Source organism: Schistocerca gregaria, chromosome 2 (assembly GCF_023897955.1).
Source record: "Schistocerca gregaria isolate iqSchGreg1 chromosome 2, iqSchGreg1.2, whole genome shotgun sequence".
Classification (NCBI taxonomy): Eukaryota; Metazoa; Arthropoda; class Insecta; order Orthoptera; family Acrididae; genus Schistocerca; species Schistocerca gregaria.
The window spans coordinates 148,178,893-148,201,552 of record NC_064921.1 but is presented as its reverse complement, the minus strand read 5'-3'; the positions used below and the strand labels follow the sequence as shown (position 1 = coordinate 148,201,552).

The window sequence follows — 22,660 nt, the reverse complement described above, 5'->3', positions numbered from 1 at the left end:
CAAAGACTTTGATTGACTCTGGGAGCCAGCTGAACACAACTGTCAGAAATGGTTACAATGCATTTTAGCAGAGAATGCAACCAAATGCAAAGTTTGCGTGTGACAGGTTTTAAAATTGAAGAATCTGTGGAAGAAGCTGGAAAATCAGTTACCTGTCAGTTAGAAGATAAATTAGATGGAGCAGTATATTGAGAAGATGCCAGGGTGGTTCCTGGGTTACAGGAGGAATTTATTAATGGATCAGATTGGCTCACTGAGCAGGGAGCAGGAATACATTCATCAAAAAAAGTTTTGCATCACCTGGGTTTCGGGAGTTCTGGAACCTGTACAGAAAATTGGAACAGAGATCAACATAAACATCATTTCCGCCATTTTTCTTGCTCGTGAAAACCACATTGATTTTGTACCACCATACAGCAAGACCTTCAGAGGTGGTGGTCCAGATTGCTGTACACACCGGTACCTGTAATACCCAGTAGCACGTCCTCTTTCACTGATGAATGCCTGTGTTCGTCGTGGCATACTATCCACAAGTTCATCAAGGCACTGTTGGTCCAGATTGTCCCACTCCTCGATGGCAATTCGGCGTAGATCCCTCAGTGTGGTTGGTGGGTCATGTCGTCCATAAACAGCCCTTTTCAATCTTTTCCAGGCATGTTCGATAGGTTTCACGCCTGGAGAACATGCTGGCAACTCTAGCCGAGCGATATTATCCTGAAGGAAGTCGGGCATGTTCGATAGGTTTCACGCCTGGAGAACATGCTGGCAACTCTAGCCGAGCGATATTATCCTGAAGGAAGTCATTCACAAAATGTGCACAATGGAGGCATGAATTGTTGCCCATGAAGACGAATGCCTTGCCAATTTGCTGTCATTATGGTTGCACTGTTGGTCGGAGGATAGCATACACCAATCGTACAGCCGTTATGGCGCCTTCCATGACCACCAGCGGTGTACGTCGGCCCCACATAATGCCACCCCAAAACAGCAGTGAACCTCCACCATGCTGCAGTTGCTGGACTGTGTGTCTAAGGCATTCAGCCTGACCGGGTTGCCTCCAAATACGTCTCTGACGACTGTCTGGTTGAAGGCATATGCGACAGTTACCGGTGAAAATGTAATGCCATTACTGAGTGATCCATTCAGCATGTTGTTGGGCTAATCTGTACCGCACTGCATGGTGTTGTGGTTACAAAGATGGACCTCACCATGGACATCAGGAGTGACATAGCGCTTCATGCAGCCTATTGTGCACAGTTTTAAGTCGTAACATGACATCCTGTGGCTGCACGAAAAGCATTATTCAACATGGCTGCATTGCTGCCAGGGTTCCTCCGAGCCATAATCCATAGGTAGCAGTCAACCACTGCAGTAGTAGCCCTTGGGTGGCCTGAGTGAGGCATGTCATAGACAGTTCCTGTCTCTCTGCGGTTTGGTACACTCCGTGATGCCTGGACACATCCCTTGTTGAGAGCCCTTCCTGGCACAAAGTAACTATGCACATGCAATTGAACCGCGGTATTGAGCGTCTAGGCATGGTAGAACTACAGACAAAATGAGCTGTGTACCTCCGTCGTGGAATGACTGGAACTGATTGGCTGTTGTACCCCCTCCATCTAATAGGCGTTGTTTGTGCTTGGTTGTTTACATCTTTGGGCGGGTTTAGTGAAATCTCTAAACAGTCAAAGGGACTGTGTCTGTGATACAATATTCACAGTGAACGTCTATCTTCCAGAGATCTGGGAACAGGGGTGATGCAAAACGTTTTTTTGTGTGTGTAGGTTATGGAAGGAATGAGAGGGAGAATGAGGAGATGGCAGAGTCAAGAAATTCAGTTTACAAAAAGGAAATTTTCATGAATTGACCAAGTAGTTGAAATGGAAGGATGTAAAAATAATGTGGCGGGAGCTTGAGTTCATAACAACTAAAAATTTAGAGTAATTGGAAGAAAAACATGAATTCAGATAAAGTGTGCTTTGAAAATTGGCATTGCGACATTGGTACCCAGAGAAGCAGAAGAATTGTTCAAGTTGATTGGAAAACCATGAAGAGATATTCAGTCAAAAAGCAGGGACCACCTTATTGTATCAAAATAAAATTGCTCAAACCATATTTTGTGCCTACATATAAAATACCTTAAGCGAGGTAGGAAGCTGTCGAAAAGGAACCCCAGAGAATGTCATTGTCTGGATTAATCAGACGAGTCAGGAGTCAATTTAAAAGCCCTTTGTATGTGGTCATTAAAAGGAACAAGAATTTTTGCTTGGTTGTAGGTAAGAGACAAGTGAATAAGATATCTGCATCTAAAAGAGACTGACTTGTAAATATCAAAGAGATACTTCAAAGCTTTAAAGGAAGAACAATACTTGCAAGCCTATATTTGGCTAGTGAGTAATTTTTTATTTAAAGCATCAGGAGGAGGAGAAGAAGAGCGGCAAAGTAGCAGGAGTAGATGGCGTGACCATAAAATGATGGAAGCAGCAGGATCCATAGGATTACAATGGCTGCAGCATGACCTTCAAAATCCTCTTTTCTAACTCTGCAAGTCCTGTGAAGCTACAACAGTTCGTTAATTTTTAATAGCCAATTGAACGTTAATTTTTGAATAGCCCTTGACCACCTCCTACATCTGATATGTGCCTCCCCCATTCCCTTTTCCTTTTTCATCTACCTTTTCCATTGTCTTCACAATAAGTGGATACCTTATATCCAGAGATCAGAGTGATCTCCCTTTCATTTTTAACCTGCCCTCAGTCTGTCTTTCCTGTTGTGTTTGAAACAAGGTGAGGAATGTCTCGTTGAACTGTAAAACTTTCTTCCAGTCAAAGCTGGTTCATATTGCACCAGTTTGGCATTATTTGCAGTGTGCTGATGAATTGAGCTACCCATATGACAGACTGAACATTGAAATGTGTGTGTAGTTCTCACAGTAAACTTAGTGCTGACAGCTTTTGTAGCTGTTTTTTGCCTCTGCATTTTCCTTGATGTTGATATTTCAAAAGATAATAGTTCTACCTTGAAAGGTGTATGCTGGCAATTTGGCCATTGGTTTACTGGTGATCAACAGTGTATTATTTTAATTTCATACATTCACATCTATTTATGGTGATCTCTTAGCTCAACCCACAAAGCCTTTTTCTTCTCATTAAAATGCATAGCCAAAGGAGAAGAGAAGACAGTGTGTAAGAGTGGTACAAATATTTGACATCCTTTTTTTTCCAGGGTAATTTTATGAAGGCAGCTATCTTGTGGAATCGTTATGTCTCCAGTTTCAAGAAGAGGTTGTCGCCAGCAGTTGTTGTTGATGTTTTGCGAATGGTTCCACAGAATGTGCAGATGGAAAACCTGGCACCATTTTTGCAATTCTTTGTGCCACTAGTTCTTCAGATTTGCCCCCAGTCAGTGGATGGAATTGTTGATTGGGCGTTTGAAAAAGTGAGGTGAGTTATTTGCTTATTATGGACATTTGGGAAATTGGTGTCACTGTTATATAATGCTCTGTGAAATCGTTATGTAAAAACACCAGCTAATGCATGTACTTGATGAAACTGAGTTCTGGTTAACATTGTCTTCTGTACTCTGCGTTTTGTTCAGATACACTTTAGGTTTCAGGGAGAGCATAAGGGAACAATTGTCAGGAATGGTGGAAAGAAATACAGAAGAAGAAGAATGGGTAGCTTTGAGGGATGAAGTAGTGAAGGCAGCAGAGGATCAAGTAGGTAAAAAGATGAGGGCTAGTAGAAGTCTTTTGGTAACAGAAGAAATATTGAATTTAATTGATGAAAGGAGAAAATATAAAAGTGCAATAAATGAAGCAGGCAAAAAGGAATACAAACTCTCAAAAATGAGATCGACAGGAATTGCAAAATGGCTAAGCAGGGATGGCTAGAGGACAAATGTAAGGATGTAGAGGCTTATCTCACTAGGGGTAAGATAGATACTGCTTACAGGAAAATTAAATAGACCTTTGGAGATAAGAGAACCACTTGTATGAACATCAAGAGCTCAGATGGAAACCCAGTTCTAAGCATAGAAGGGAAAGCAGAAAGGCGGAAGGAGTATATAGAGGGTCTATACAAGGACGATGTACTTGAGGACAATATTATGGAAATGGAAGAGGATGTAGATGAAGATGAAATGGTAGATACGATAGTGCGTGAAGAGTTTGACAGAGCACTGAAAGACCTGAGTCGAAACAAGGCCCTGGGAGTAGACAACATTCTATTGGAACTACTGACGTCCTTGGGAGAGCCAGTCCTGACAAAACTCTACCATCTGGTGAGCAAGATGTATGAAACAGGCAAAATACCCTCAGACTTCAAGAAGAATCTAATAATTCCAATCCCAAAAAAAAGCAGGTGTTAACAGATGTGAAAATTACTGAACAATCAGTGTAATAAGCCATAGCTGCAAAATACTAACACGAATTCTTTACAGACGAATGGAAAAACTAGTAGAAGCCGACCTCAGGGAAGATCAGTTTGGATTCCGTAGAAATACTGGAGCACGTGAGGCAATACTGACCTTACGACTTCTCTTAGAAGAAAGATTAAGGAAAGGCAAACCTACGTTTCTAGCATTTGTAGACTTAGAGAAAGCTTTTGACAATGTTGACTGGAATACTCTGTTTCAAATTCTAAATGTGGCAGGGGTAAAATACATGAAGCAAAAGGCTTTTTACGACTTGTACAGAAGCAGATGGTAGTTATAAGAGTCGGGCGACATGAAAGGGAAGCAATGGTTGGGAAGGGAGTAAGGCAGAGTTGTAGCCTCTCCCCGATGTTATTCAGTCTGTATATTGAGCAAGCAGTAAAGGAAACAAAACCAAAATTCGGAGTAGGTATTAAAATCCTTGGAGAAGATATAAAAACTTTGAGGTTCGCCGATGACATTGTAATTCTGTCAGAGACAGCAAAGGACTTGGAAGAGCAGTTGAATGGAATGGACAGTGTCTTGAGAGGATTATATAAGACGAACATCAGCAAAAGCAAAACGAGGATAATGGAATGTAGTCGAATTAAGTCGGGTGATGCTGAGGGAATTAGATTAGGAAATGAGACACTTAAATTCTGATTCTGTCTTGATAATAGAATTGCTGTATATCTAAAGCTACATTTTTATCCACACTCTGTGTACCACTGTGAAGGGCATGGCAGAGGGTACTTTGCATTGTATCACTTATTAAGGTTTCTTTCCATTCCATTCACTTACAGAAAGTGTGGTTGCAGTGAAAGGACTGCTTTAAATTGAAGCTTTCGACACTCAATAAATCTCTCTCTCTCTCTCTCTCTCTCTCTCTCTCTCTCTCTGTGTGTGTGTGTGTGTGTGTGTGTGTGTGTGTGTGTGTGTGTGTGTGTGTGTGTGTGTCACACACACACACACACACACACACACTACTTCTGTGGCCACTGTGGAAAGCAACTGCCTCTTACATTACCAGCAGTTTTACTTAGTGATGGGGGTGAGGGGGGGAACGGGGTATCAACATCTACATGATTAATCTGCAGTTCAAGTGAAGTTCTAATGTTCCTCTCTTGAACAGTGTGCAGGAAAAATGAACTCTTAAGTCTTTCTGTGTGAGCTCTAATATCACTTGTTTTTATTGTGATGATCATTCCTTGCTATGTAGGTGGACACCAACAAAATATTTGCACACTCTGAGGAGGAAGTTGGTGATTAAATTTCATGAGAAGATCTTGCCGCAACGAAAAACCTCTTTATTTTAATGATTTCTATCCTAATTAATGTATCGTACATGTGGCACTCTCTCTCGTATTTTGTGACTGTGCGAAACAAGCTGCCCTGCCTCTTACTTTTTCGATGTCCTCCATTGATATTATCTGATGCTGCTCCCAGATATGCAGAGTACGCGAAAGAACTTGCCCCCTTCTAACAGCCGTGTACCGCAAGTCTCTAGAGGAACGGAAGGTTCCAAATGATAGGAAAAGAGCACAGGTAGTCCCAGTCTTCAAGAAGGGTCGTCGAGCAAATGCGCAAAACTATAGACCTACATCTCTGACGTTCATCTGTTGTAGAATTTTAGAACATATTTTTTGCTCGTGTATCATGTCGTTTTTGGAAACCCAGAATCTACTCTGTAGAAATCAACATGGATTCCGGAAACAGCAATCGTGTGAGTCCCAACTCGCTTTATTTGTTCAGGAGACCCAGAAAATATTAGATACAGGCTCCCAGGTAGATGCTATTTTCCTTGACTTCCGGAAGGCATTCGATACAGTTCCGCACTGTCGCCTGATAAACAAGGTAAGAGCCTAAGGAATATCAGACCAGCTGGATTGAAGAGTTTTTTTAGCAAACAGAACACAGCATGTTGTTATCAATGGAGAGACGTGTACAGACATTAAAGTAATCTCTGGCATGCCACAGGGGAGTGTTCTGGAACCATTGCTTTTCACAATATTTAAAAATGACCTAGTAGGTAGTGTTGGAAGTTCCATGTGGCTTTTTGTGGATGATGCTGTAAAATACAGAGAAGTTGCAGCATTAGAAAATTGCAGCAAGATCTGCAGTGGATAGGCACTTGGTGCAGGGAGTGGCAACTTACCCTTAACATAGACAAATGTAATATATTACGAATACATAGAAAGAAGGATCCTTTATTGTATGATTATATGATAGTGGAACAAACACTGGTAGCAGTTACTTCTGTAAAATATCTGGGAGTATGCGTGCGGAACGATTTGAAGTGGAATGATCATATAAAATTAATTGTTGGTAATGCGGGTACCAGGTTGAGATTAATTGGGAGATTCCTTAGAAAATGTAGTCCATCAACAAAGGAGGTGGCTTACAAAACACTCGTTCGACCTATACTTGAGTATTGCTCATCAGTGTGAGATCTGTACCAGATCGGGTTGACAGAGGAGATAGAGAAGAGCCAAAGAAGAGCGGCGCTTTCATCACAGGGTTATTTGGTAACCGTGATAGTGTTACGGAGATGTTTAGCAAACTCAAGTGGCATACTCTGCAAGAGAGGCGCTCTGCATCGCTGTATAGCTTGCTCGCCAGGTTTCGAGAGGGTGCGTTTCTGGATGAGGTATCGAATATATTGCTTCCCCCTACTTATACCTCCTGAGGAGATCACGAATGTAAAATTAGAGAGATTCGAGTGTGCACGGAGGCTTTCAGACAGTCGTTCTTCCCGCGAACCATACTCGACTGGAACAGAAAAGGGAGGTAATGACAGTGGCACGTAAAGTGCCCTCCGCCACACACCGTTGGGTGGCTTACGGAGTATAAATGTAGATGTAGAATAATGCAGAAGAGGACATAAAAGTGTAATGTAGGCAGTCGCTTCAGTAGACCTGGTGCATTTTCGCAGTGTTCTTCCAATAAATCATAGTCTTTGGTTTGCTTTAACCACAACATTATCTATCTGATTTTTCCAGCTTAAGTTATTCGTAATTATAGTCCCTAAATATTTAGCTGAATTTACAGCCTTTAGATATTAGTGGTTTCATCTATATCGATATTCTGCGAACCAACAGTCATCAGGGTTTCTTCCTATTCCATTAATGTTTGGAGCATGGGAAGAATGATGATTTGAGTGCCTCTGTATGTGCAGTAATTATTCTTATGTTGTTGTCAAGATTCCTATGTGAGCGATACATAGGGGATTGTAGTACATTCTGAGAGTCGTCATTTAAAGCCGTTTCTTGAAACGTTAATAGACTTTCTTGTGATAGTTTACCATCCATGCTGTCCTTCTCTGTGTATGTTCAATAACCCCTGTTAGTTTTGTCTAGTACGGATCCCACACACTTCACCAATATTCTAGAACTGCTCGCACAAGTGATTTGGAAGCAATCTCATTTATAGACTGATTTCGCTTCCCCAGTATTCTGCCAGTGAACTGAAGTTTACTTCCTGCTTTATCCACGACTGAACCTATGTGATCATTCCATTTCAAATCCTTAGAAAGTGTTGAATGAGTTGGCTGATTCCAACAGTGATTCATTGTTATTAAACTGTAGGATACTGAGTGTCTCCATTTTGTGAAGTGCAGAAATTTATATTTCTGAACATTTGGAACTAATTGCTACCTCTGCACCACTTTAAAATTTGTCAATATCTTACTGAATATTTATGCAGCTTCTTTCAGATAGTACTTCATTATAGATAACTTCATCATCTGCAAAAAAGCCTGATTATACTGTAAATATTGTCTGCAAGGTCGTCAATATACAACATTAACAACAAGGGTCCCAGCACAGTTTTGTGGGGCACATCTGAAGTTACCTTTACATCTGAAGATGACTCTACATCTGAAGATGACATGCTGCATCCTCTCTACCAAAAAGTCCTCAATCCACTAACAAATTTCACTTGGTACCCAATATGGTCATACTTCCGACAATAAGCGCGGGTGTGATACTGAGTCAAATGCCGAAGGTATTGGGGCAGCAACCAGCCACAAATTTACTTTCAGTTCCTTTATTCAAAGAGTACCGTTACAGGTTTTGAATCGTTATGATTAATCTTCAGGCGGTTTATATGCTTTCCTTATAACATGTGGGGAGTTTTTTACAGATTAATTGTCCTAAAATATAAATAATACATAATTATAAGCACACCACTTACAGATGGTTGTGTTACAAATTTTCATTGGATGTTACTTGTGCGAAATGTTGGTTTGCAGTGTTTGTTTTCATAACATTCGTCCAACAGATGTGAATGTATTCACGGTCTTCATGCTGCAGTAATTTGCTCCGTGTGCATTTTGCAAACAAGTGATGATAATGCCACAAAATTTGGTCCAGTTTCCAAAACATTTTTAAGGAAATAGTATCCTGTTTTGAAAAAGATCTGTTTACCCAAAGATTTAATATTCAGTTCATTTTATGTTTCAGTGTTGTGATATTCAAATTTGATGATGTAACTTTATTCTTTACTGGCAGTTTTTATTTTCTAACAGTGATACAGTTAGATTATAGAAGAAATTATGAGTGATTGATATTATTTTATAAGTTTTATGGTTGATTGTTACAGGCATTTTGAGCTCAAGAAATCTTGTTGGCTTGAAAATGCTGTTCATTTCCTTGAACGTCTCAGCAGTCTTGTGAACATGCAAAAGGGGAGTGTAACTTCAAGCTTTGCTCAGTATAGTGCTGCTAAGACAAGAATACTCCATATGGTGAACAGTCTCAAAGATCTCCAAGAGCTACAGAAGAAGTATAATGTTCATATGAAACTAGATGACTATGTTCAGGTAATTGAAATATTTGTCTGTTGTGAAAACGAAATGCTTTATTTTCTTTACCAAGAAATTGTTTTCCTGTACAAAACTTTGAAGTTTTGTGGCAACAAATATGGCTTAGTCTGTGTTGTGCATACACATCTGAAAAATGGGTTAGTAAATGAGAAATGTGTATTGTGCTATAAGCTGGTTAAATATTTGCTTCTTTGACAGATTTTGTTACGCTATGTTCTCAGCACAAGGAAATGGTTGAAAGGTAAGTTTCATTTGAATTTTTGCTGTGTGCAGTGGGAGATATTCTTCAGTGTTGGGTAAATCTCTGACTATTTGAGTTTGTGCTAAGCTTACACAGTTTGTGCTGAAAGAGCATGCATACATGCTGCATCCTCTCGACCAAAAACTCCTCAATCCACTAACAAATTTCACTTGGTACCCCATATGGTCATACTTCCAACAATAAGCGCAGGTGTGATACTGAGTCAAATGCCGATGGTGTTGGGGCAGCAACCAGCCACAAATTTACTTTCAGTTCCTTTATTAAAAGAGTACCGTTACGGGTTTTGAATCATTATGATCAAATTCGGTCGGGCACACAGTTTTAATCTGCCAGGGAGTTTTATATCAGCGCACACTCCGCTGCAGAGTGAAAATCTCATTCATGCTTACATAGTTTGCCAAACAATGGAGCTGACTTTGTTGAGCTTGGAAGTGTGCAGTAAGTGATGAACTGTGGATACATAATGTTGTGATTTTTTTAAATTTTTGTTTATTTATTTATATATGTTTTTTTTTTTTTGGCAGGGAGAGGGGTGGGGGGGGGGGGGGGGGGAGGAATTTGTAGGCTCATGAAGTTTGTTGCATTTGGTAAGTAATGTGTGGCCCATTGGCTGATAACAGGCAAATGGCAAACATCTCAGGTAAACCTTACACATTTAGCTGGTTACGGGTTTTGTGAACACAGGCTTTCTGATTTAGGGACTCTCACAGAGTGCATGTATGTCAAACTCTTCTGGTGCAGCAAAAGTTGGTGGACTTGTGTTCTCCTTAGTTACTCGTGACTGTAATTAATAGTAACTCTACTGAAGGGGAAACTTAAAAACTTGTGGATAAAACACTGTTTAATCTTCACTCTTTATATGGCTCCCTATCATTGCTATTCGGAGAGAAGTTTTTAATGTGGGCATACAAAGAAGTTTTAATGCCATTGACATTCTTGTCTCTCAGACATTTGGATTATTAGTATTTCTTGTAGCAGCATTTGGTGCAGATGTCTCTTTGCTGTGCTTGTGGGTGGCATTAGACACAGCTCGACCAAACTCTGTGCCATACAGAGCGCAAAAGGAATACCCCCCCTATGGGTCCGGGGGTTAGAATAGGCCCGAGGTATTCCTGCCTGTCGTAAGAGGCGACTAAAAGGAGTCCCTCCCCCTCAAGGGGGTAGTTAGCGCCTGCGTCCGGAGATGGACGGTTTCACGACCTATATTTGCGTTCATTTTGGTTTTTCACTTCTTCTGGTTTATTCCTTCCTTTGGTTGGTTCCTTTCTTTGTTCTTCTCCATCTCGCTGTCTTACTTACTCTTCTCCTTGCCTTCTTCTCCTTCTCTGGTCTCTGCTTCGGTGTTTGAGACAGTATGTCCTTTCTTTCCCTGTCTCCTTTCTTTTTCCTCTTCTTCCTTCCTCCCTGTGCGTGCCTGAAGGCCGACCCACGCGTTCGCACGCGTAGCCGGTGACGGGGTAACGCGTAATTCCCCGCCCTGGGTAGACAAGTAAGGCACGCACGTACCCCCTGGTAAAGGCCAGGCCCAGGGAGGGGTGATTGCCTGAGCTGACACCTTCCGACCATGCCGATTGGTCCCTCCGTCCGTTTCTCGGGAGGTGTGACCTGAGGTGTGAACAATCACCTAAGGCGGGAGTGCCCTCTGAGAGAGTCCCCACAAGGAAGGATCGCGCCATCGGAGACGCTGGCAATCATGGGGGATTCCTCCGCAATGGATTTCTCTTCTTCTTCTCTCTCGACTTCTGCCCACAAACGGAAACTTGACCAGCCACCTGTGACAAAAGTACTACCGCCTGCCCCACAGTTCCTCGTAGTTTCTAGATCTGAGGACGGAAAGGATTTTTCCTCTGTCAACCAGAAGGGCGTAGATGCCATAGCCGGATCTGTCAAGTCTTGTACCAGGTTGCGTAATGGTACTTTGTTACTAGAAACTGAGAGCGCCTTTCAGGCACAAAAACTGCTTTGGGCCACACTCCTGTACACGTTCCCTGTCCGGGTGGAGGCTCACCGCACTTTGAATTCATCTCGTGGAGTGGTCTATACTAGATCACTCGACGGATTGACTGACGAGGAGATTCAGTCTTTCCTCACAGTGCAGGGCGTGACGGCTGTCCATAGGGTCATGAAAAAGGTCAACAATGACCTTGTACCGACCCGGACACTTTTCTTGACCTTTGACAGTGTTCAGCTGCCGTCACGCATCAAGGCGGGCTACGAGGTTATCTCTGTTCGCACCTATGTCCCGACACCTACGCGCTGCTACCAGTGTCAGCGTTTCAATCACACTCGGCATTCTTGTTCCAATGTGGCTACATGTGTGACTTGTGGCAGGGCTGCCCATGAGGATGACTGTCCACCTCCGTCTCCTTGTTGTGTGAACTGTCAGGGTGACCATGCAGCGTCCTCCCGCCACTGTCCCGTCTACAAGGAAGAACGCTGTATCCAAGAAATTCGGGTCAAAGAGAGAGTCTCCCCCTCGGCTGCTCGCAAGCTATTCGCTAGCAGGAAGCCCACGTTGCTCCCAGCGGGGAAGTACAGTACTGTCCTCGCCTCTCCTCGGACTACCAGGGAGGTGGCGACGCAGACATGCGATCTGACCTTCAGCACTACGGTCATCCGTTCGGCCAGTGCTAAGATCGCCCGGTCGACGTCTCCTCTTCCTCCCGTCGCCCCTCCGACACAAGCACTTTTATCAGCTTCTGCCAGGACGTAGACCCAGAAGTCAGAAGCACGGGCCTTCAAGAAAGAACCGTATCGTGCAGACCTTATACGTACCTCGAACCCTCAGCCATAGACCAATCCTTCCACAAAACGGCCTTCCAAGAAGGCTCACAGGAATCACAGTTCTCCTTCCCCGCCACGGCGCATTTCTCCTCCTGCGCCCCCCAGCGGTTGCCGCCCCAGGCCGTCATCCGTTTCGCCTGGCCTCACCGCTGGTAGCCGAACATCTGGCCGTTCACCAGCGGAGGAAGCTCCCCGTTCTGGCCATCTTCACAAGATGGCCGATGAACCTCTAGAACAAATGGACGATGACTGTCCGCCTCCTGCTAGCGGCGGTAGTGCTCGCTCGAAGCCGGGCCCTCAGCGGCCTTCTCGATGACCCCTTCTTGCACCTTCTTCTTCTCACGATGGCACTTATTCACTGGAATATTCGCAGCATTCGTTCCAACCGAGAGGACTTGAAATTGCTGCTCCGCTCGCACCGTCCTCTCGTCGTAGCCCTCCAGGAAACGAAGCTACACCCATGCGATCAAATTGCCTTGGCACACTACACCTCTGAGCGTTTTGACTTACCCACTGTGGCAGGTATTCCGGCTCATGGAGGGGCTATGTTGCTGGTCCGGGATGATATCTACTATGATCCCATCATATTGCACACCGGCCTGCAGGCAGTTGCCGTCTGCATTACTCTCCCCAATTTTCCATTTTCCATCTGTACCGTTTACACTCCATCGTCGTCTGCCGTTACCAGGGCAGACGTGCTGCAAATTATTGCTCAGCTCCCTACACCATTTTTGTTAACTGAAGACTTCAATGCTCACCATCCTCTTTGGGGCTCTCCAGCATCCTGTCCTAGGGGCTCCCTGTTAGCAGACGTTTTCAACCAGCTCGATCTTGTCTGCCTCAATACTGGTGCCCCTACTTTCCTTTCAGACACCTCTCACACCTATTCCTATTTGGACCTCTCTGTCTGTACTACCCAACTTGGCACGCCGGTTTGAGTGGTATGCGCTTTCTGATACATATTTTTCGCAGAGGTTTCGAGCTCCACTCATTACCCCCCTGCCTTCCTCCACCGAAAGCAGGCAGAGGAGGCTTGGCCACCTAATTTCCACTCCTCAAATTGTGAAAACTACAATGCCCCATTCACCATGCGGGAACTCGAAAATGCACTTGCCCAGTCACGGTCCTCCTCTCCGGGGCCTGTTTCTATTCATATTCAGATGCTGAAGAACCTTTCTCCTGCGGATAAAGGTTTCCTTCTTCGTACTTACTATCGCATCTGGATTTAGGGACATCTTCCCGCATGCTGTCGCGAGTCTATTGTTGTACCGATTCCTAAGCCGGGGAAGGACAAGCACTTGCCTTCCAGTTATCGACCCATCTCGCTTACCAGCTGTGTCTGTAAGGTGATGGAGCGAATGGTTAACTCTCGGTTGGTTTGGCTGCTCGAATCTCGACGCCTACTTATCAATGTACAATGTGGATTTCGTAGGCGCCGCTCTGCTGTTGACCATCTGGTTACCCTGTCGACCTTCATTATGAATAACTTCTTGCGGAAGCACCCGACCGCGGCTGTGTTCTTTGATTTGGAGAAGGCTTACGACCCCATGCATACATGGGGCTTTCGCGGTCGCCTCCCTCTTTTTATTCGTTCCTTTTTAATGGATCGACAGTTCAGGGTACGTGTGGGTTCTGTCCTGTTAGACACCTTTCGCCAGGAAAAATGGGGTGCCACAGGGCTCCGTTTTGAGCGTCGCTCTCTTCGCCATAGCGATCAATCCAATAATGGATTGCCTCCCAGATGATGTATCAGGCTCCCTTTTCGTGGACGATTTTGCCATCTATTGCAGCGCGCAGTGTACATGTTTCCTGGAGCGCTCTCTTCAGTGTTCTCTTGACCGTCTTTACTCCTGGAGTGTCGCCAATGGCTTCCGTTTTTCTACCGAGAAAAAGGTCTGTATTAACTTCTGCCGCTACAAAGAGTTTCTCCCACCGTCCTTACGACACGGCCCCGTTGCTCTCCCATTCGTGGAGACGACAAAATTTTTAGGTCTTACATTTGACAGGAAACTTAGTTGGTCTCCACATGTGTCATATTTGGCAGCCCGTTGCACCCGTTCTCTAAATGTCCTCCGTGTTCTCAGTGGCACGTCGTGGGGAGCGGATCGAACCGTCCTACTTCGCCTATATCGGTCGATCGTCTGTTCCAAGCTGGATTATGGGTGCTTTGTATACTCCTCTGCACGGCCGTCCATCTTACGCCGCCTCAACTCCATACAACACCGGGGTTTACGGCTTGCGATCGAAGCGTTTTATATTAGTCCCGTCGAGAGTCTTCATGCTGAAGCCGGTGAATTGCCACTCACCTACCGGCGCGATATGCTGCTTTGTCGTTACGCCTGTTGGCTTCTGTCAATGCCCGACCACCCATCGTATCGTTCCTTTTTTGACGACTCTCTTGACCGTCAATATGGGTTGTATGTCTCTGCCCTGCTACCCCCTGGAGTTCGCTTTCGTCGTCTCCTTGAACACCTTGATTTTTCGCTCCCTGCAACCTTTAGAGTGGGCAAGAGCCACACGCCACCTTGGCTCCAGACTCAGGTTCGCGTTCACCTTGACCTCCGCTCGCTCCCAAAGGAGGTTATCCCCGGTTCAGTATACCACTCCCATTTTGTCGAACTTCGTTCGAAGTTCATTAATATGACCTTCATTTATACGGATGGCTCTAAGACCAATGACGGGGTCGGGTGTTCTTTTATTGTCGGTGCACAAAGTTTCAAATACTGGCTACATGGCCATTGTTCGGTCTTCACAGCTGAGCTCTTTGCCCTCTATCAGGCTGTTCTTTACGTCTTCCGCCACCGACATTCTGCTTATGTCATCTGCTCTGATTCTCTGAGCGCTATCCAGAGCCTCAGTGATCTGTATCCGGTTCACCCTTTCGTGCACCGGATCCAACGCTCTCTTCAGCAGCTGGTGGACGACGGGTCTCCAGTTAGCTTTATGTGGGTTCCTGGCCATGTCGGTATCCCTGGGAACGAAGCTGCAGATGCCGCGGCCAAGGCTGCGGTCCTCCAGCCTCGGACGGCTTCTTGTTGTGTCCCTTCATCAGATTGTAGCACGATCATTTATCGGCGCATTTTATCGCTGTGGCATGCCAATTGGGCTGCACTTAGGGACAACAAGCTTCGGGCCTTGAAACCTCTTCCCGTAGCTTGGACGTCCTCCTCACGTCCTTCTCGGCGGGAGGAAGTCGTTTTGGCCCGGCTACGAATTGGACACTGCCAGTTCAGCCATCGCCATCTGCTGACGGCAGCGCCGGCGCCGTTCTGTCCATGTGGGCAATTGCTGACGGTCCGCCACATTTTAACGTCCTGTCCGGATTTTTCTACGCTGCGTCTTGATCTTGGCCTCCCATGTACTCTGGATGCCATTTTAGCGGATGACCCAGGAGCTGCTGCTCAAGTTCTTCGTTTTATCAACTTGACACACCTGTCTAAGGACGTTTGATTATGCTGTAGTTTTTTAATTCTATGTCTGTTAATATGTCTTTTATAGTGTTGTCCCTTTTAGTTGCTGTTTTAACCTTGTGCCTCGCGGTACATTCCTAAATTAGTCAGGGCGCTAATGACCATTGTAGTTGTGCGCCCTAAAACAAAAAAAATAAATAAATTAAAAAAAAATAGAGGAATACCTAAGACAGACAACAACAACAAAAAACTGTGATCCCAACTAGGGATAATCTTAATCTTTGAGCTCCTCTTCCCACTAATGTGAAACTTGTCATTCTGGTTCATTAAAATGCTACTACAGTATGTGATTTTCCCTCCAGTCCCCTACATTCATCTGAATTATTACTTATAAAACCAAGGAAAATTTTGTACCCTCACAACTCAATAATGTCGCCCTTCCTCTATAACCGTAAGCTGTATGCTTCCTTCAATCACTGTGTGTGGCACAGGGAATGGGTATCTTGACTTAACTGCTCAAATTGCGAGAATGATAAAAATCTCATAAAATAACAGCAGAGTGGTGTGGGGGAGGGGGGTTGGAAGGTTTGTTACATGTTTGGAGATAGGTGTTAGCATAAAATCTTTAGGACACGTGCTAACCCCTCCCCCACCCCCCCACCCCAAAGTTGTATGAAACTTACCCAGATAAGTGGGACCCTTATTTCCTCAGTTAATTGTGGAGTTCCCAAGAAGCCCTGCCCCTCCCCTTCCCCACCCTTCTCTTTTTTGTTTTTACGGTGTATGAAAACCTCACAGTACATGAGATGGGTATGAGCACTCACTAGTGCCCCAACTACCAAATGTAGCTCTGTTGGCTTGCATGCCATTGTGTAGTAAAAGTTAAAAAATCCCAATGGGTGGTGTTCGGTTCTTTAGATCATTCAAAATTTGATTGGTGAAAGCATATATGGCATTTTCTGTTGAAAAACATTTCTCGAAACCAAACTGACATTTTGTTAGTACTTCATTTTTACAGATATGTGAAGCTACTCTTGAATACATTACTTTATCAAAAATTTTGGATAAAGCTGTTAGAAGGGAGATTGGACGGTAATTGTTGACATCAGATCTATCCCCCTTTTTATGCAAAGGTATAACAATAGCATATTTCAGTCTATCAGGGAAAATGCCCTATTCCAGAGAGCTATTACACAGGTGGCTGAGAATCTTACTTATCTGTTGAGAACAAGATTGTAGTATTTTGCTGGAAATGCCATCAATTCCATGTGAGTTTTTGCTTTTAAGCAAGTTTATTATTTTCCTAATTTCAGAGGGAGAAGTGGGAGAGATTTCAGTTGTATCAAATTACATAGGTATGGCCTCTTCCATTCACAGCCTAGCATCTTCTAATGAACACCTGCATCCTATTATATCCACAACATTTAGAAAATGATTATTAAAAATATTTTCAACTTTTGACTTTCTGTTCATAAAGATTTCATTCAATTTTATGGCAATACTGCCTTCCTGTGCTCTTGGTTGACCTGTTTATCTTTTAATAATATTCCAAATTGTTTTAATTGTATTATCAGAGATGCTGATTTCAGACATGATACACATACTTCTGGATTTTTTAATAACTTTTCTTAATATAACACAGTAGTTTTTATAATGTTTGATAGTTTCTGGGTCACTACTCTTTCTTGCTGTCAGATACATTTCCCTTTTCTGGTTAAAAGATATTTTTATACCCTTACTAATTAATGGAAAATCTCATATAAAGATGTGAAACAATTATAGTAAGCCATGGTTTGTTACAAGGTTTCTTACGAGTATATTTAACTATTTTCTTGAGGAAGCCGTTTTCAAATGCATTTACAAAAATGTCATGAAATAAATTATATTTTAAATTGGCATCAGGTTCACGGTACACCTCATCCCAGTGTAACTGCTGTAGGCTTTCCCTGAAATTTGCAATTGTTAAATCGTTGACTGAACGTACTACTTTGGAGGACTGTTTAGTATTGCTGAATGGAGCTATGTCATATATAGTAACTAGCTGTGCACCATGATCAGAAAGACCATTCTCAACAGGCTGAGCATTTATCTGGTTAAACTTATCTTGGTCTATAAATAAGTTATCTATTAGTGAGGTGCTATCCTTTACCACCCGAGTAGGAAAATCAATAACAGGTGTCAAATTGAAAGAACCGAGTAATACTTCAAGCTCATTTTTCCTATTACCCTCTTTCAGAGAATCTACATTGACGTCCCCACAAATAATAATTTGCTTCCCCCTGTCTGACAGATAGCACAGCAAGGAGTCCAAATTTTTCAGAAATAGATGAAAATTTCCTTATGGGGACCTATATACAGTTACAATTATAAATGTGCTTTTATTTAATTTAAGCTCACAGGCACATGCTTCTATATGTTTCTCTACACAAAACTTTTTTGTTTCTATACTTTTTGTACAATGATAACTTTTGACATATATGGCAACTCCTCCTTTCTCCATATTTTCTCTCATTACATGTGCAGAGAGACCACTTACATTTACCTTATTCATATCAGTAACAATGTGATGCTCAAACAGGCATACTATATATATTTCATCCTCAGCTTCTAAATCTTCTAAACAAACCAGAAGCTCATCTATTTTATTCTTTAAACTCCCAATATTTTGATCAAATATACTTACATTAATTTTAATTATACTTTTATGAGAACCTTTCCTTATTCTAACTCTCCTGTCTGAGTTTCTCATTGTGCTTAGGCCTAGTTCCTATACCAGTGGTCACATGGTGTTCAGAGAGGCAGATTATGTCAACTGGTTGGGTGACTTTTAATTCATCAATGCAATTAACTAGGACTGAGATACAACTTGGTGGAGATAAAATTTCTGGTGACTGGCGAAAATTTATAGTTGACATCTGTGATTGGTGACCCAATGTGCTAGAATTTCCTAAACTGAAGATTTGTTTCAATCCTGACCTCTTGCAGAACTTGACATCTTTGTCTTACCTATACTAAAAAAGGTGCTGCTACAACACCTGTAACCACTGGTATTTTACCATTCATGGTAGTGCCTCCCCCTCTTAAATTTCCTGCTATTACCCCAGCCAGTTTCCCCTTCCCTTTCCTGTTGAGATGTAGGCCGTGCCTGGTACAGTCCCACCTACTCAGAGAATCAACAGGGAACCACACCAATATGAGCCCCCGCACCCGACCCAAGCAGCAGCCGTTCCAACTCCAAATTAACTCTCCCAACAGAAGAGTTCAAATGAGGCCAGTCATGGCGTCTCAGGACACACAAATTAAACATTAGTGTGTCTCGATGCCGACGCAATCTTTACCAGGTCACACTCTATACTGTACCCACGATCGGATCTCTGTCGATACTGTTCCCTGGCCCTCCCACAATAACCACGGTGTCTTCCCTGGTAAATCCTTTACAGAGTGAGCCTAAATCCTCTGTCACCTGATCCAGACTAGCACTTGGTTTGAAAAAAATTGTGACCTGGTATTCTGGTCTTAATTCCTCCTGCAGAAGTTGGCCTACACCTCGGGCATGAGAACTGCCTAACAACAAAACTTTCTTCCTTTTCAATGACTTTCCTACATTCTTTTTCAATTTCCTATTGAAAGTTAGTTTTGTCCTGTCTACACCTACCTCTGCTAGGGGCTCATCAGTTTCTAACTGAAGCAACAGGTCAAACTTATTTTTGACATTCACCACAAAACTGTCAGACTTAGTTCTAGGCCTGTTCCTTCTGTTACCTGTTGCCACTTACCACCTCTCTTTGCCCTTCTCCCTCCTTAACCTGTCTAGATCTTCCCTAGCCTGACCTAGCTCAGCCTGAAGGGCAGCAATTTTCCTCTCCTGTTCCACTATCTTCCTGTCTCTGCTGCAAATCCTACATAACCACTGATGAGCCTGATCCACTTTCCCGACACCCACGCCACTGCAGTCCCCCCAGTGAAAAAAACTACTGCATCCATCACACCAAACGGCAAGTCAGGCACTTCTCACACATGTCAAAAATAATACTTCATCTAGAATAAATCAATTAAATTACCGAAAATCAAAAAGACGTTACAAGAATTAAGCCTATTCACAAATGTATATAAGCAAGTTTCTGATTTAAAATTCCACCGCTTTTCTGAAACCTGTATTAAAACAGTGAAGTTATATGCTATTTGCGGTAGGTTACTTATTTGTTACCTAGAAACTAGTTAAATTACCGTGAAACAAGAAACAAACACATTTACAAAATTTAAGCCTAAGCGCGATTTCGCGAAGTTACGATTTTTTCGTGTTTTCTGAAAAAATACGCAAAGAAAAGTCAAACCTTTAACGTCAAGACTAAACGATACACTAATGCATGTATTTAATTTGTTGTCAGTGTTAAACTAAATTATATTCCTGTCGAAATCACTTAAATTTCTGGAAATAGTTTCTGGTGTCACTTACTCGGCGGCCATCTTGGAGCACTCTGATGGGGAAAGTGCAGCCAGTCTACAAAGGAAATTCTGTTAGTCTCCTGTGTGGCCCATCTTACAGCATTTCTGCGAGCTATGGTGCCATCGATAGAGTCTAGTGGTTAGCATCACTGACTGGCTAACTGCAGGTCTCCAGTTAAAACCCGACCACCAACAATTATTTGTTATTTCATATTTATCATTTCTGGACGGTTTTTGAAATATCTTATGTTTGCATAGCTGAAATATTCAATGATTGTGTAGATACTAGCATTCTGGAATATTCAATATTTGTGTTAATACCTGCACTCTCCATCCAAGTTAATTCTGTTCTGGCTGTATATTGGTGTTTTTAGTAAACTTGATTCCAGTGCTAAGTGTTATCTTTTATTGATGAAATAGCTTTCAGATTTCAACAAGAGTGTGGTTACAGTGTGAAATTGTTCAATGGAGACAGTGAGTATTTCAAAACATCTGTATCATGGTGGCTCCAATTTGGCAATGTAGAAGCACTCTCCTACATGGACAGGAACCAGAATACAAATGATACATCATTCTTAAGGGCTATATATTGAAGAGGCCAGTAGATGCTAAACCATCAGCATGTCAGCTGCTCACCAGACATCCATCAGTGTTTTCTGAGATGCTGGTAAAGATCCGACAAAATGGCTAAAAGGATTTGACTTAGTCGCCAAAGACAACGGGAGATAACGTGATGTGTTTGGCAAATGTCTAACTTGTACTTGGAAGGCACAGCCCACTGAATAGAAGCTCAGTATCTGGTACAAATTTCAGGTCGAACTGATTGGTGACAGTCAGCAGCAAGTCTGCTTAGTGGAAGAAAAGTTGAAGAATAGGGCCCAACTTCCTAGGGAAATAACACAATCGTACTTGCAATATCTAGATTTCTAATCCATTCCACTGTTGTGGAATGGGCATTCATAAAATCATTTAACATGCCCTTGTAGCATTGTAGGATGCACTCATCACTTATGTCTGATAGATGGTTTCAGCACACCAGAGTCACAACTCGGAGACTCCACAATAGGCCATTTATAGAATCAGCCAAACATCGACCACAGCCAGTATAGATCCTATTTAATTTGATCAATGGTTTCCTGTCAAATTTGACAACTACAGTATCAGAGCTATATTTCTCAGACCATTCCTGTTGTTGGTAATTTACAATGTGTTGCAGTTCTTATTCCAGAGGTACTTACTTTGCTGTTACTTGTAACTAGCTGCTTAGCATATATTAGTGAGTGTCTCAAATGGAGCTTATTTCTTCAGAAGTGTCTGATGAAAGAGGTAGGATCAACTACCAAATGTGGTCCTGTGGTAATTACAGAAGTTGACCATACCTTGCTTCGCTGGACGGAGTACACAACAGACAGCAGCCATGAACATTGAACCTATATGCTAGGAGGTAATAGAGAATGTTGAAGAAGTGTATTGACTTTTGGCATCAATCTGAACAGAATTATGATGATACCCTGGACTGCTTGAAATGAGCAAAGTGTTTGTCTACCATGTACTTGAGGCCAGGATAATGGCAAATTGAGGTTGGTGAGGCTGACTGGAAAAATGCTGCCTTTGTAACTCCTGATAGATCTAAGAGTTTAAAGTAATGTTACTTTGGTTATGTAATGCACCAGCTAGCTTTGAATGTATGACAGACAACCTACTTCTAGATCTTAAATGGACAGTGCATCTTGGCTATCTGCGTGGCATTGTCATTTTTTTTTCAAAGTCATTTGAAGAACATCCAAGCCACCTGACAGCCATGTTATAGATCTGCACCTGAATCCAAACAAGTTCCTCTTTGTTGAACAAGAAATAAGAATCTTGGTGTTCCTAGTGAATGGCAATGGAATCAATCCTGATCAGAGAAAATACGAGCAGTCACAGATTTTTTCAACTCTTCAGCACACTTGTGATTCAAGGAGTTTCCTCGGAACATGTTCGTACTACTGATGATTCGTAGACTCTTGTACCAAGACACATCAAGAATTTCTCTACGGAAATTCCAGATTTTGCTGGAATGAGGTGGAAGAAAGATCTTCCCTTGTCATTAAGGAAGCACTATTCATCTCCAGTTCTAGCATTTTATTACGAGAATGCCGAGGAAGAACCCCCCCCCCACACACACACACACACGAAAGTATGTATATGTATAGAATTGACTGCCAAACATGATTACTTCAGTGTGGATGCATACCAGGTTTCATTTCCTCTCTCGAGAATACATCTTGCACTGCGAATGAAAGGTACCTGGGCAGCGGTGCCACATTGGTGTATGATGATTTCTTAATTTGGGTTGGCTACAAAGCATGTCTGTATGGCCGAGGCAGTTAAGGCAACCATTCTAGAAAAGTGGATCATCTGAGTTAGAGTCTCATTTTGATACAAATTTTCAACTCGCGTAATTCATTAGCTTCAGTGCTCTAATGCAGCTGCTGTTAAAAAAAAAAATCCCAAAATACTGCTATTGACAGCTGCTGGATTATA

At 42.8% G+C, this 22,660-nt stretch overlaps 1 protein-coding gene across 1 annotated transcript in view; it reads left to right on the top strand.

Moving 5' to 3' along the window:
• LOC126336566 (uncharacterized) overlaps positions 1–22,660 on the top strand; it is a 283,854-nt gene that overhangs the window by 113,378 nt on the left and 147,816 nt on the right. Inside the window, exons 10-11 of the mRNA XM_050000416.1 lie at positions 3,223–3,440; positions 9,010–9,229. Coding sequence (XP_049856373.1) covers positions 3,223–3,440; positions 9,010–9,229 — 438 coding nt within the window. The remainder of the gene's footprint in view (positions 1–3,222; positions 3,441–9,009; positions 9,230–22,660) is intronic.